The sequence below is a fragment of the Elgaria multicarinata genome, chromosome 2 (genome assembly GCF_023053635.1).
Source record: "Elgaria multicarinata webbii isolate HBS135686 ecotype San Diego chromosome 2, rElgMul1.1.pri, whole genome shotgun sequence".
NCBI classification, from domain to species: Eukaryota; Metazoa; Chordata; class Lepidosauria; order Squamata; family Anguidae; genus Elgaria; species Elgaria multicarinata.
Genome location: NC_086172.1, coordinates 144499780 through 144516170, shown reverse-complemented (window position 1 = coordinate 144516170; position 16391 = coordinate 144499780). Strand labels below are relative to the sequence as shown.

The window sequence follows — 16391 nt, the reverse complement described above, 5'->3', positions numbered from 1 at the left end:
TATACTAATACAACTTAATTGACATTTACATTCTACTACAGCTTTATTATTCTACTGGCACAGTAAATTGAATACTCTTTGATGGGGGAATGGGACCAGAGCGGTGCTATTGCACTCATGTCCTGCTGCGGGCTTCCCACGGGCATCTGGTTGGCCACTGTGGGAAAAGATAGGCCTTTGTTCTGATCCAGTACAGCTCCTTTTGTGTTCTTATGCATAGAAGAACCAGGATATAGGATTGCAGATCACAGGTGGCAAAAGGCTTCAAACTTCAAGTCAAAAACAATGTCCATGACCAAATGTACATCCACAGATTCTTTTGTGGATCTGAGCCATGGATACACCCAACTATATTAAATCCAGAGACGTGGGCCCAGTTCAGACATTCAAGCTGTCAGTCTTCACATGATGAAGGTGCATTGCCTATTATGCAGGTGCCTACTTTGTTCTATTTCTTCTCCTTTAAAAAGTCGAGCGAAGTGGGAATCTATTCATTTGGGCATCCGTGTGGAAGTGCTGTGTAATGCGTGGTATAAACTATGTGGTGGACAGGAGGGAGAGCACACCTTGCTCCTCCAACACATGAAGACTCCTGCTTAGCTGCACAATCTGATCATTTCATGATCACAGGAGAACCTGATTTAAAAATCACTACATCAACACTGGTACCATGGTCTCTTCCTACATAACACCAGTAAAAATAGTATAATGGAACCACATGAGCGTAGTGAGTAATGTGGTTCCTTCCCATATAAATGTTTCCTTGACCCCACCCCCCACCCCCGTCCAAGAGAAGATGATGATCCCATGTAAAGGAACCATGTCATTCTCTTCTCCCCACGTTGTTCTGACATACAGACACAGAAGTATGGAGGAAGCCACATGGAAGCTGTTCCCATGCCTCTCTGAAGTACTGCGCACTCGAGATCTAGGAACGGCTTCAAAATACCAAGAACCTGCAAAGCAAATAACTCCGGAATGGATCTCTAATTTGTTGCCAGCACTCAGCAGGCCAACCCAGCAATAACACTCTGACAAAAAAGCAGCTGCCAGCAGCAACGTGCAGGAAAGTATTTATTTTCAACTGTTTCAACATAGTTCAAAGCCACTGAAAATAAAGGCCAATGTCCATTGTTGCTGGCAGGTAGTGTGTGTGTGTGTGTGTGTGTGTGTGTGTGTGTGTGTGTGTGTGTTTGTCACACTGAGTTGGTTCAGTCATGTAATTCCAAGATTTGTGTTTATGTCTGAACCAGAAGCAGTCCAATACTCCTGGATATGACCTCCAAGTGGGGTGTGAATGTGAACAGGATGAAGTAACCAGCAAAGCCTGGAGGCTCAGCCATGGCGCAGACCTTTTGGACAGGTAGGTGAGGAGGAGGAAGAAGGGGGAAAAGGAAGATGGCAGCAGGCTCAGCAATTGTCTGCTCTGCACTTCTGCCTCTATGGTGCAGTGGCTTCTGGAAGCAGATCAAAGGCCGTTACTAAGGCTTGTCAGACATTACACCAAATCATGGTTAGCCCAAAGCAGGGTTTGCAAACCTAATTTAAACCATGGTTTCAGATTCTAGTTTTCTGTCTGACTGCAAACCATGATGTGTCCATGATGTGTCCATCACATCAAACTATATTTAAATATTAAGATATTCAGGGACGGCCCTTTCGTTAGTCCTGCTGTCATTAGAGGCCCATTTGATGTGGATATGAGAGAGCGGCTTCCCAGTGGCTCTTCCCGGACTCCGAAACTTCCTGCCAAGGAAGACTAAGAGCGTCATCAGATGAGTGTTTTATTGCATGCTCATTACTGGCCATTCACATTTTTTTGCGGGTCATTTTGATGACGCAATCTGCCTCCCATCCTTCTGCTCTATTTTCATGACAAAATAACTTCCGGTAAATCCGACTTTTTGGGGGGCGTAATTTGCTGCCATTTCCTCCTGTGTGCAGGAAAAGCAGCGTGATGAAAATGCCCACTGAATGGACCACATGGTTGCTACTTCCTCTTTCTTTCCCATGTGAAGAAAGAGGAAACTGCTCATCCCTATTGCGGGACAGAAAAGAGATGTGATTTCTCCCCCATCTGATGACGCTCTAAGACCTCTCTTATTGTTCTCCCACCAGCATGTAAAGAAGTTTTATTCAGGCAGGTCTTTTGCATTTAAGTTGGGTTGGGCTTGGAGGGGTTGCTTGTAGTTATTTATTTTTATTGATGTGAACCGCCCAGAGAGCTTCGGCTATTGGGCGGTATAAAAATGTAAAAAAAGAAAAAAAGAAGAAGTGTTTTAATTGTGTTTTTCATCTGTTTTTATGTTTCATCTGTATTTCTGTTTTATGGACTTTTACTCCTGTTAACTGCCTTGAGTGCTTTTTTTTGGCAGAAAGGCAAGATCTAAAATTAACAAACAAATAAATAAGTTTCTTTTATGTATTTATTCAATTATTTAAAGCATTTGCATGTCATTTTCCCTTAGAAAGTTACCAAATGTGACTTACAATAAAACAAAACTGGTAGTACTAAAACAAATTCTAAGCAATAAAAGATTAAAACAGCCAATATTAATTAAAATAGGTAGCAACATAAGATTTTTTTAAAATAGAACAAAATAGCAGTCAATGGCCAAGTTCAGATATAATGGAAACTATGGCCTTAGCTAGACCTACCTGTTATTGCGTGATGGAGGGGTGAAGATCTCACAATGTTTTTCTTGCGAGATCTCCCTTCTGTTTATATGCGGCACACAATGATCTCAGAGGGAGAGGCATCACGTCCGCCATTTTGTTTTTAAAGGGGAAGATGCACATGAGCACTCATGTGCAAAAGGTAAGGTGTTTTTTTTTTTTAAAAAAAAAAACACACCTTATTTGCCCCGCTCCCCCCACCCTATCTCCAATGGGTGCAGTGCTTCTGAGGAGCTCTGCGCCATATGAGTGGCTCCCAGCTCCTCGCGAGTAACCGGGACAAGCCATGGTGCCTGGCCACACATTCCGCGGTCTTGGGCTCAGCCTGGGACTGTGGAAAAACCGGGCTCAAAGGATAGGGCGAGATCCCAGAGAAAGGGAGGGATCATCATGTGGGTGCACAGGGACAATCCTGGAGATTGCCCCGGGATTTCATTCTGCCTAGCTATGGCCTATGATTTCCAATTATGTGTCCTGAGTCTTGGGCTCCCACATTCCCCTGCCCTTCTCTTCCTCTCTTGTATGTCATAGCAAGAGTTCAAAAGCTTCTGTTTTAAAGTAACAACAGATCCCCATGACATCCAGATTTGGGGAATTGTGGTTTGTTTAAACAATGTTTAGTGAGAACAAGCTAGAATCCAAAACCATGGTTTGACCCTGGCTTGTTCTTAGTAACCGTAGTTTAAACAAACCAAAGGTCACTGGCTTTGGATGTGATTTTTCCATCTCCTCCTCTAACCTGTGAAAAGAGGAGAGGGGAGAGGGGAACTCACAAGCTTCAGGCTTGATCAGACTCGTTCATATAGTGGCAAACCATTGTTTCCTATTATGTCTGAACCAGACTAAGAAAGAAGACATTTTATTAATCTGTTTTGTGGGGACGGTATTACAAAGTCATGGCACTATCATAGAAACAGCCCTTTCCTAATTTTGAAGAAGGGGTTGCCCAGAAAAGAGGTTCTGAAGCAGAACAAAAAGACCAGGCAATCTAGGAACATATGGACATAGGAAGCTGCCTAATACTGAGTCAGAGCATTGGTCCATCTAGCCCAGTAATGTTGACACTAACTGGCAGCAGCTCTCCAGGGTTTCAGGAAGGAGTTTTCCAGTCCTACCTGGAGATGTTGGAGAACAGTGGTAGAGCCAAGCATGTGCTCTATCACTGAGCTATGTTGCTTTAAGTAGCCTGGTCCCAAACTGGTTTGGTGTGATTTCTGAACTGAGTCTCAGAGTTAAAGAGAAAAATCAATGAACGTTTTGTCAGTTTCCATTAAAAACAAGAAGAACTGGGAATTTTCATGGGTGAGATGCTTCATTTCACATAGCTTTCACTTCCTCATCACCCCACCCCTGATACATCACTGTGTATTTGTATATCTGTTTCCTTATCCTTTCACTTCTCCAGTGGAAAATGATTCTAAATTCTGAATGAACAGCTCATATGATAACACTAAGAAAACGTGCAGGTGAAAACGTATTTATGTAGGACCTGTGGATAGAGTTTGCATAGTTGATTCCCGTTTTCAGAATTTGAAGCTTGGCTATTTGGTAGAATTTGATAACAGTTTCAGGGTCCTGTGAAATTAATTCCACACATATATGAGGTTTAGGAAATATCTGCAAGTTTTTGGCATTCTTCGACCAACCTGAAAGGAACTTCCGCATTGGTCACAGGACTGAAACCAACAAGATTTTCAGATTAGGAATGAGCGAAGACTTGCTAAGTGCAAATACACAGTACCCCTTGAGCCAAGGGAAGTTTGCAGCCATGGGAATGCCTTAAGGTCAGCCTAGCTTTTGTCTCACCTCCTCTAGAAAAATGCACTCATTTGTGACATTTGCAAAATTTCAAGCCACACAAAACAAAAGAGCTGAGGCCTATTAGGGAAAGGGGCCTTGGTAGCATTTTTAGAAAAAAGCAAGCCTTAACAATATTTACATACTGTATGACTTACCCCACCTATGTCTCCTCAGTGTCTGCTAGAGACCGAAAGTGGATTCTATTAACATGGAATGGCAGTTCAGATAAGGAGGTCATGGATGGGTCAGAGAAAGACCTTTGCTATTTAGAGCTTCCTGTGGCTTGTTTTTGGGGTGAAGGGTTTTGGTAACCATTTTAAATAACATTTTACTGTAGGACAAACAACGGTATATCATTATGCACTCAGACCCTCTCCTAATAATTCCTAATATCATATAAAGCCGATCCAGTAAAAGTCTATTTGACAAAAAAATGAGAATATGATGGAGAGATTTATACCTTGGAGACTCATACAGAGGACAAGAGTGTCCTCTTAAATTCCTGGATTAACAATCTAAATCTAACATAGGAACATAGGAAGCTGCCTCATTCTGAGTAGACCACTGGTCCATCTAGCTCAGTATTGTTGACTCTGACTGGCAGCGACTCCCCAGGGTTTCAGGCAGGGTTTTTTCTTGCCCTACCAAGAGATGCCAGGGATCGAACCTGGGACTTTCTGCATGTGAAGCAGATGCTCTACCACAGAGCCACAGTCCCTCCCCCTCTCTAGAGAGAGGAAGCCAGCTCTACAGGAAGACAGTTCCCCAGCTGTGGTGCCTCAAGAGACATGTCCAGGTTTCCCCACAGTTAGCCTGTTCTAATCAATCCAGTTCATTGGTGGTCTCTTTTTAAAGGTTCCCTTTAAAACCCCAGATACCCTGGGGCTATGCACTACACAAAATACTGGCATAATTTTTCAAAGTCAGTTTTGTCATGAGGGCCACTAGGTGGTCTGTTGCGGTGATCCTGTAAAAACAACAATTAGGTTTCTTTAGATACCATCGAAAGACTTTTTTTTCACTCTTGGCAAGCTGCACGGTAAGTTAGCCTTCCTCAGCTTGCTGCCCTCAAGATGTTTTGGCCTTCAGCTCGCCGCAGTCCCAGCCACCATGGCTAATGGTCAAGAATGCTGGGAATTGTAGTCCCAAATATCAGGAGGGCAAGTCTAATCTTTTATTTATTTATTTATTTGTTTGACTGATATTCCTCCATTTGATTATCATCAGCCCTCCAAAATCATATAGTTTGGACACCCACTTTCATTTCTTTTAGTGAGACATTGGTGTTTGCATCTACAAAACTGGGGTATATATAGATTTTATTATCAACGCAGAAGCAAATTAACGGGTGGTAGAAACCGGAAAAGTTTGATGTAAAAGTTCTGTATGGCGTTAAGAAATCCCAGGCATCTATGAATTTTGCTTTCTTTTTTAAAAAACCTGGGACAGGGCTAGAACCTAAAAACAAGCAAACAAAAAATGATACTGGCCCTATTCATTTGAAATGTTTTTTCAGTCAGGTATAATTTCTTGCCTATATAAACTTACAAGCTATTATTAAAGCTATATATTACACTCGCTCCCTTCAGGTGTTATCATTTGCTGAGATTAACTCAGCACTTTTATATAATCTATTTTGCTTTGGGAAGTGTATTTTCCTTGACCAAGTGTCTCTTTCTCTTAACCACAAAGAAAAGGGTTGCTCTGCTCACAATCCAATTTGTCTTTGGTAACAAGCTAAAGAATACTATTGCTAATATGTACTTTCATCTCCAGTGAATACAATTAATATTACTCATACAAATGAGTCAATAGTACTATTTGTGTAAAGAGAGCCACATATGTAAATATCAGCTGAATCAAAATCACACTGTGTAAAGTAGCACGCTATTTATAAAATGCATGTAGTTTTTTGTTCATTGGACGGAGGGTGGGGGAACCAGCTAAATGGACCACTGGGTTAGCTGTTTCTGGTCAAGACTCACTTTTAGTTTTTGTACTCTCAGCTTTCAGGCAGTACACAATCCCCAGAAGTCTGGTTATTTGATCCATGGGGGCTATTTTCAGATGCCTTCCAAACTCATAAGAGTAGTCTATTCATGTTACTTGAGTAAAGTGTGGCCAGAACCTCATTAGTTTCTAGCAGTGACAACATCCGTGATCTGTAAGGTACATTTGGCCACTACAGAGTTCATAATTGATGTGACAGAATTCTATGAGTTTCTACTGTAGGTCGCAAGTAACACTAGCCGTAATCAGCATATTTATATCTGCTGAAAGTACAGGATTGTAAGATATCATTAGGAGGTAATTTTCTGAATCCTAAACCAGTCTGTACTGAAACACCTATTTGGCATATCTGAAATACCTACTACAAAGACTTACTACACATGCCTACTATTGCTGGAAAAATGAAGTAGATGAATCCCAAGGGTTTGTAAAGCTTCTTCAGCATGAAAAGAACACTCCAGAAATTAACAACACAGTGCCAATTATCTTAATTAATTTAACCAAATTGAATTCTATTACATCTGTGAGTGAACAAAAATTGCAGACACAACTATCACATATCGTAAACTGGAAATTTTGCTTGCGGGGAAAATTATGGACATGCATGTTTGACTACAACTTTAAATGTGTTAACATTAGAATTACATGAAAGTTCTTAGTGCAATCCTAAGGCTACAGTAAGGAAGTGTGAAGGGTGAGTTTTAATAACTCCTGTAAGCACCATATTTTTACAATATATAAATGTGACAACATTGAGTGATGTTACTCTAGTTTCATAGGCAGGTACACAGGGCAGAAATACAGAGGGCCAGGTGCTAGTTTGAAAGTTTCTTTTTATGTGGCTAGAATGATAACTGTTGGTCTTGATTTTGATAATCAAAGAACAACTAAAGCAATAAGCATGTGGAACAGCTGGGGATGAACTACATTTTATTTGACATCTGTCTAAAATTTCTTCCCATCTTAGAGCTTTTGGGGCATCCCCATGACAACCAAAGAAAGATCAACTTGAGCTCTGTTGCCTTGTGAAGGCTGCATGGATGATGACTTGACTCTAAGAGTAAGCCTAAACAAGCCCAGCTTCATGAATTGTCACTCATCCGTTTATTAATGGCAACCATTATTTTCATATGTCAAAAGCAACAAATGAAGACAGTAGAAATGATGGGCCTAAAATCTTAAAATAAGTAAACATGGTAACCAGAAACAAGGTAAAAAGTGAAAACAAGTTGAAAGTAATATAACAACTGTACACTCTTGACAAAGGTCTCTCTTTTGTTTTCATTACACACGTTAAGGTGAATTGCTAAAACATGGATCTGTTCCAACATTGTTTTAGGCTACAGTCCTATAAACACTTAACTGAGAGTACCCCACTTACACTTACTAAGATGTACTGCTAAGTAGGCATGCATTGCTAATGTGTTCTTTCTTTTGGGCAAGGCGTGGAACCAGGAGTGTGTCCGAAAGGATTTACTATTGCCAACACGTTTCGGACTATATACACTCCTGGTTCCACCTCTTGCCTTTTGGCTTTCGTGCTCACTCATTATCTGGGGTTTCCTTTCTCTTTTGGCTTCTTTCTTTTGGGACCTAACGAGTGATATTTTTAATTATTTTTTAATTATTACATTCTTATCCTGCCTTTCCCCCATCTTACGTGGAACCCAGTGGCTTACATGAAAGTGGCTTACATCAAAGAAAAATGAGAGGAGATCCAAATGGATATCAAAGAAATCCAGTGGCTTTCTAAAACCCAAGTATAAAGCCCCTCAAATATTCTCATTCCCCCTGTTTTATTTATGTATTATTTACAACATTTATATCCCACTTTTCACTTTTCCTGCTAAAAGTTTAAGATGGCTAACAATAAGCATAAATCAACAATTAAAACTAAATTAAAACAAAAACACTAAAGCAGTAAAACAGCACCAATAAAATAAAAAAGTAGAAGCAATCAGGTTTCAAACCAAATGCCTTCTTAAGAAGGAAGGTGTTTGCCAACTTCTGGGAGGCCATTAAAAAGGAAGTGAAATGACTCTCCTCCGCTTTATCCATCTCCTGCCTTCTATCATTTTCAACAAGAGCTTTTTTCTCCTGGAACTGGGAAGAGGAATCGTAAGCTACCCTTTTGCAAACATGAGTATCAACTATGTGGTCACTACTAGGATAGGTCAACAATCTTATTAATCCATCACACACTACCTGAAGCATATCAAACAGACTCTCTTTAAAAAATATTCATTTTGTACAGTCACTATTGGGCAAACAGTGACAATTTCCCCAAATATTGTAGAACTACAGTACTGCCAGAAGAGAATCCATATGAATTTAATGTCGGTTACCATAACACAGGCAGTCCATTTGGAGAATTTTTTTTTATCTTGTTGTGCTCATACACACACACACGCAGAAAACACAACACAAAATAATACCATAACAGAAGGGTGCTGTATCTGTGTTTAAAGAAGGGGTTGTTGGCAAACAGCGCAGCTCACTTCTGCTGAAATGTACACAACTGATATATGCAGCACAGAAAGCTGGCACCCAGGGCTTACAACCTTAATTTGCCTGCAAGAAGGAATGGAGATTTACCTTCAGAGCACGTTCTTGATTGTTTTCAGCAGTCAGATGTCTCGTGTTGTTTGCAGAAGTCTGGTTCTGCTCTTTCATATGATGAAGCTCCTGCTCCATCCGTTTGCACTGCAACGAGGAGAGAATCCCATTAAGTAAAGGAGCCGGGCATCTCTGGGGTTTTTTCCCCCTAGTGAGCCAAATGAATTAAATGCAAATCAAACTACCATGTGTGTGTGTGTGTGTGTGTGTGTGTGTGTGTAGAAAGAGAGAGAGAGAGAGAGAATTGCATTGAATCAAACTTCAGAGCTAACCATGTTACGATCCAGGAGATATGGTAACACAGATCTTGGTTTATTCATTTTCTTGTGGTACAATTACTCATGGAGAAAAATGCAAATTTAATGTTTAAAGGAGGGATGCATTATTATTATTATTATTATTATTATTATTATTATTATTATTATTATTATTATTATTGGAAAATGGCACATGAATTATTGAGGAAAAAATCCCCTAAGTTACACACACACACACACACACACACACACACACACACAGAGTACAATTGTACTATAAAATGGGGACCTGGGAGGCATAATGTTGTGCAGTGCTTATTAAAACAAAGTTAAACAAAACTTACTGCATGAATTCTCTCCCACCATTTAAGGCCACAGCTATAAACAGCACGTGCTTGCATTAATAATTAGAGCAGTTTTTCTGTAAATTCTCTGTGTGACAAGGACCATGTTCAAAGAATTAAACAACCAAGATACAGGTCAAGTTGCTGAATGCATTCAAATGGTCATTAAGCAATTTTTCTAGAAGGCCATGAGCTGCAATCCCTGGATATCCTGGCTTAAGCGTAAAATTGATTGTTTGCAGGGGGGGAAATCCTAATAAAACAGAATAATTCAAGACCAAAGATCCATAAGATGTTCAAGAAAAAGAGACAGAGCAATCACAAAAGTGAAAATGAGAGAATGGAACCTCTGAAAGATAAAGTTACGTAAGATGAACACTGTAAACTACCTCATATAACAGAAAATATTATGAAAAGTGTTACAGTAATGCACATGCTTGCTTAACCTTTGGATACTGAACAGCTGACAACTGAATGGCCCATTTCAGGAAATGAGCCATAGACTTTTAGAGAATCTATTTTGGAATATAAGCATGCTATTAGACACCCGGTATATATGATTTTACAGAGATTTTGCACACACATCTATTTTTAAAATCTGTTTGTTTTTGTATAAGTACACATGTCTGTCACCAAGAGATAATAAAATCACAATAATAATAATAGAGTTGCAGTACAAGCAACTTTACGAAGAAACCAGATACAGAATGCCAATATTTAAGAACAAATTTTAGTAGAAACAAAGATATTTCTCATATTGAACTATTTATTCTCAGAAGCAACATCCAGATGTGCATACTGGCTAGAGTCCAATCCGCAGTTGCAAATGTTTACATCCTAATACAAATCAATACAATTTAAACATGCTTAACTGTAAACTAGATTGGAACAATTATCTCTTTTATTTACTAGGTATTGGTTCCAGCTTTTGCTCCTGCCAGTGGAAGCAATCTCTGAGCTGATTTCTGCTCTGGCTGGTGGAAAAAGGAGGATTTTTGCCTATATCTCTTCTCCCACCCAAACCTATTAGGGCTTTTCTACATGAGGCTTTAATCCACCACTTTACTGAGGCTTCTGCTTCTGGATTCTTTGTGAGATTAAGGCCCTTTCTACACCTAAGGATTATCCCAGGAAAATGGAGGGTTCGTCCCTGACTGCTCCCAGGATTCCCTGTGTGTCATTTGCATGCACAGGGATGATCCCAGGACGATCCTGGGGGGGAAAAGGCAGGTGTAGAAACAGCCTGCAATCAGCTCCTTTACAAATACTTTTCATTGTTGTTTCTTTCTCTGCCTTTCTATATATTCTATTACACAACCAGTAGGTAGCACAGGGGTATAGAAGAATTATGCAAATACACAGGGGTTCATGCCGACATTCACAAAAATACAATGTCATATAAAGTACCCACAAACTACCACAGGTGAGGAAACACAAGCACACGATAAATGCCTCATGTAGAAAGGTTCTTAGTTTAGTGCTGCCCATAGTGAATGCTCACTGACGTGATAAGTTAGAAAACTCATCATTGCAAACATCCAGGAAATTCACCTTGATATGATAGGCATGATTAGAAAATAAAAGTCCATGAATTAATATCTTTGACATTAGTTTCAAATGGAAGTATCAACACTGTCAAGTAGTTTTTCTCATTTGTCAAAAGAATGTACATAAACCTATAACATTCTTTCCAGTGGAGTGCTGGTGGTGTGTATTTGTGTCATTTTTAAAAAAAGAAAGAAAAGAAAACCCCACCGAATTCCAGAAACAGGTCTCTGGAGAACAGGTGGTTCTCACCTTCTTTCCATTATAGCCCAGGAAATGTTCTGTGTTGGCTGCAGCAGGCTCTGAATGAAGGGGCTAACCAAAAAGGAAGGCACTGATACAAACAAATGTTCAAGCACACAGGTTTCAGTCCAATGGGGTTCAGGCTAAGGCAAGAGTGGTCAAGAAAACAGGCAAAGGGCAAAGCACAATTAGGCAGTCCATAAGCAGGGTCAAGAAGGAGTCTTAAGGTTCAGGAGTGCAGAGCATCAATCACAGGGCAAAGTTTAGAAGACACTGGAGTGGGAAGAAAGGTGTTTTTTCCAGAGTTGGCTAGGCAGACACTGAAGGCTTTTATCACCAGAGCCTGCTGAGCACCACCCAGGGCTCAGCAGCAGTACATTATAGCTCTCTGGCCAGAGCCCTACTCATGAGGAGTTGCTTTCTCCTGAGGAGACTTTTTTTTTTTTTTTTGCAGGTGGACACTCCTTCACCTGGCCATGGTCTGAGCCTGTACCTTCTGACACCAACATTTTTGAAGCCATGGTTCAGCATCCCTCTCTGAGTTGGAAGCAGAACTTCCCATCTTACAAGAGGAAAGATCCAATGTCCTCTCTCCTGAAGCCCCAGGACCTTCTTGGATCCCCTGATAGGGTGACCATATGAAAAGGAGGACAGGGCTCCTGTATCTTTAACAGTTGCACCGAAAAGGGAATTTCAGCAGGTGTCATTTGTATATATGGAGAACCTGGTGAAATTCCGTCTTCATCACAGCAGTTAAAGGTGCAGGAGCTATACTAGAGTGACCAGATTTAAAAGAGAGCAAGGCACCTGCAGCTTTAACTGTTGTGACGAAGAGGAAGTTTCACCAGGTTCTCCATATATACAAATGACACCTGCTGAAATTTCCTTGTCAATACAACTGTTAAAGATACAGGAGCCCTGTCCTCCTTTTCATATGGTCACCCTACCTGAAGTGCCTTGTTACTAAGGATATTTGGCACAGAAGGCTCCAGATGTTAATCTGAAGAGGGTTCCTCCAGAGGCGGCATGACAGTAAGCAACCAACCCTTTGGGTAAATAGACTACTGCTGCTGCTGCTGCTACTACTACTACTACTACTACTACTACTACTACTACTACTACGTATCTTGTCTCAGGATTTTACTAGTCAATAAAGACTGATGACTGGTCCTCCAAGAGATGGCAGGTTGATGGAAGAGATAGCTCTCTTCTTCCCACTTTCTAATTTAGTCTATAATAATTAAAATGTGAATAATGCAACACTGTTTTCCTCCAACTTCACTTTAAGATGACGCAACTTACTTAGGTTTTTACTTAGTGGCAGTCTGTGTTGGGGGCTGAAAGCCCTACTTAGCTGCCACTGGACCCTGGCCAGAAAGGCTGCTATTAACAGAGGGCATACTTCATTGGCAATGGAGGCGGGGGAGGTCATGGCCTGACAGCCCAGGCACCACACCACAAGAGTGGCAAGCAGTGACTATGGATGGGTGGACCACTTGCATAACTGGCTCATTCTAGGCTTATCAAAGGCATATCAACCTGACTGTTGCTACCACACACCCAATGTGAGGTCTTCAGATGTAACTGGTGATCTTCCTTGAGATGTTGTTCATCAGAGGTAATAAAGGCAGCTCCTAGCCCACTACATTCATAATTAAAGGCTACAAACAAGCACTCATTGATAGGCATGAATATATCACAATGAAGTTGTATCAGCCTGACCAAAACAGGCAATGTGCAGGTCATAACACTGCAAACTGTGGGCTGCATCCAACAATGGCTGTCACCCAGCAGAATGGAAACTGCCGGTGGAATAGATTTCCATTCTGCCTGCAGCCTCCCCCCCCCAATGCTCCCCCCAAATCTGCTCTGGATCCTCTGTAGTGGAGAGGAGAGCAATGGGAACTCCCATTTCGTGAGTGGACATCCGCTCAGACAACATTAGATTCAACTTGGTGGAAGTGTAGCATAGTGTTCTCTCTGAATTCCGTAGTTTGAATAGAATCTGAACACAAACCCAGAATATTACTGTGTACTGCTCAACCTGTTTCAAAAAAGACACCACAGAGCTGAGCAAGATTCAGGAAGGGGCAATTAATATGGCAAAGAGACTGGTGCTTCTCCTAAAAAGAGCAACTACAGCAAAGAAAAAGTGCCAGGACTTTTAGCCTGAACAAAAAGTTTTGGGCCACTGAAGGGGATTAGGATTAGCCCCTTTGCGCCAGAGGACCATGAGACACGCGCAGACAGCTCTGTGGGTGTAGGAGTATTGCTGGCAGTAGGCCCTCAAATGGGATATTCTGGGAAGTGGGCCAGAGGTGGCCTTGGATCCACTGGTTCTGAAGCCAAAAGGTCCCCTGGAGCTGGCGTAGGAATTTTCCCCCTGTTGAAACCAATGAATGGGACATTTTTTAAAAAATGAACTGCCTCGAGAAGGAAATGAAAAATTGTTTCCCCAAACCCTGCTCGGCCTGAACAAGCTGGCATGGCTTTGGAAGTGGCTGATATTCCACCACTTTAGGATTGCTCTCTGAATGGGGACTATAATATCTCTGGTCTTGCAAGTAAGTTGCTGATTCTTGGAAGTTTGCGTAGTACTTTTCAGTGCTACCTACTTGATTTTTCTTTTACCTTTAATTTTAATTAAAAATGTAATTGGAATCTGAGTTTTGACTGCATACTCTAATCACCCAAGGAATATCCTCCATGTGCCAGATAGCTTGATCATTTAGATTACCCACTTTGGGTGAAAGGGAGGTAGAGGGACAACAGATTGGGCTCTTCCTCGTGGCGATTGGGAGAGTTTGCTCAAAGTTGTCCCTTCCAGATGCAAACCCACAGGCTCTCTCTCTCTCTCTCTCTCTCTCTCTCTCTCTCTCTCTCTCTCTCTCTCTCTCTCTCTCTGTGTGTGTGTGTGTGTGTGTGTGTGTGTGTGTGTGTGTGTGTGTGTCTTCTCCATCAAAAACAGCTAAACTGGTGGTGGCAGTGTTTAAGAAAGAAGGTCCTTTGAACACTGTCCCATCTCGTAGGGTTGGTGGATGCTGTCTTCACAGCCATATACCAGGAGTATAGATGAAGCCAAAAATGTTGACCTTGTACTCTGGTTGCAGGCAAAGCATATAAAGTGGTAGAACATATGCACTGCATGTATAAGGGTTAATCCTGGTATCTGCAGTTAAAAGATCTTGAATAGCAGAGCTAGGAAAAACTTCTCCTTGAATCTTTGGGAGAGCCAATGCCCCTCACAGTAGTCAATACTGAGCTGAATGGACCAACAATATAAGGTTTCTTGATATGCTCAAGTCTACCAAAATGAAATCTCTTTCCTCCCATAAACAAACCTTCCTTCTTGCCATGCCATTGATCAAACCAGAGACATTTCAGAATTTTAAATAGTTAAGATTCTTTTAATCCTATGTACACTCAGGGTCAATCTAGTTCTCCATCCCTTCCCACTTTCCCTGTGTGTTGTGCACTGCTCTCCACATAGGATGCCCACACAACTGACACTGTTCCCCCCCTTGGGGAAGGGCTGTATGCTCCTAATGGCTTGCAGACAGGACAGCCTGGACTGGCCCTTTACTTGGCAGTAAGTCCTATTATACCCAAGGGGACTTAAGAGCAAACATGCATGGGATCAAACCATTAGTGATAGAGACCAGCGATGTTTATTAATAACGTGATTACTAGAGTAAACTGCAAGCACAATCAGTACACCGAGCACCAGATCTTATTTTTTTAATAAACATATACCCTCCCTTTCTATCAAAACTGAAAATCAATAGTCATGTCAGAGCACAACTCTATGCCCCAGACATAGGCAGTTTAACAGATTTCCAACTTGCTTTATTATTCTGTCCTCTTTCTCTTTATTTTCTTTTGAAAGATCTGCACATGAGGATAATTCAAGACTCAAAGATTCCTAAAGGAAAGCATGCCGTTTTCAATGTGATATTATTATTTTTTAAACAGTCTCCCCCTTGTCCCAAATTCATCATGATTGCTTGAGAGGCAAATATCTCACCACTTGGATGCTACACAACTCCTTCCTTTGCAGACAAAAATAATATCAAAGTCTTCCAGTCAAAACACAAACCAACCTTTGGTGTCAATGTGAGTTATGTACTTTGAGCAGCAGATGTTTGGAAGCACTTATATTTATCTAAATTGATTTTATCCTTTTCTTTTCCATCTAAAAGAATTAGTTTTTTCCTCCATTAAATAATGGTGGATTTATTTAATTAGGCCATAATTCTGAATTAAAGCTTTTTTTTTTAACTTTTAAAAATTGAACTCTTTGCTCTACACTTCTGGCAAATAGTCAACAAGAGTGTTTAACTGCTTATTTTTACAAAGCCTGGCCATTTAAACCTCCTGGATTTCAGAGAAAAAGAAAGGAAAAGAAAAGAGCGATGGTAGAGGTCAGGCCACAGGAACATCTGCATTTTTTGAAATTTTTATTTGATTAGCAAGAGAAACATTTCAACTCAGGAAAAAAGAAAGAAAGATTGCAACGCAGCTCCAATGTCTTGCCAATCAGAAGCCATAAAAGGGCAGATGAAACACGCCTTGTTCACACTGTTGTAATGCGGTCAGAGCTTGAAGCTGTCAAGAAGTCAAAAAAAGAGAAAACTTAGGGCACAGGCCTATGCAAGTTTAGACTGAACAAAATTCTACAGCTCCCAGTGTTCCCCAGCCAGTTGGGGAATGCTGGGAATTTTAGGACTTTTTTCTGTCTAAATATTCATAGGATTGCACCCTTATTATTTGGTTCCCTTCAAATGAATATTCGTTTATGAAGAGAATGAAGAAATGTGCAAAGCAATTTTTTATTAAAAGAAGTCAAGGATGTGGTTTTCAAATGCAACTCTCACTTAGGAGTACAAACACCATCGAATAG

General features: G+C 40.8%; 1 protein-coding gene across 3 annotated transcripts in view; it reads right to left on the bottom strand.

Moving 5' to 3' along the window:
• MIPOL1 (mirror-image polydactyly 1) overlaps positions 1-16391 on the bottom strand; it is a 226149-nt gene that overhangs the window by 108721 nt on the left and 101037 nt on the right. For all 3 annotated transcript variants that reach the window (XM_063117821.1, XM_063117822.1, XM_063117823.1), the window contains one exon: positions 9082-9189. In XM_063117821.1, the coding sequence (XP_062973891.1) occupies positions 9082-9189 (108 nt within the window). The remainder of the gene's footprint in view (positions 1-9081; positions 9190-16391) is intronic.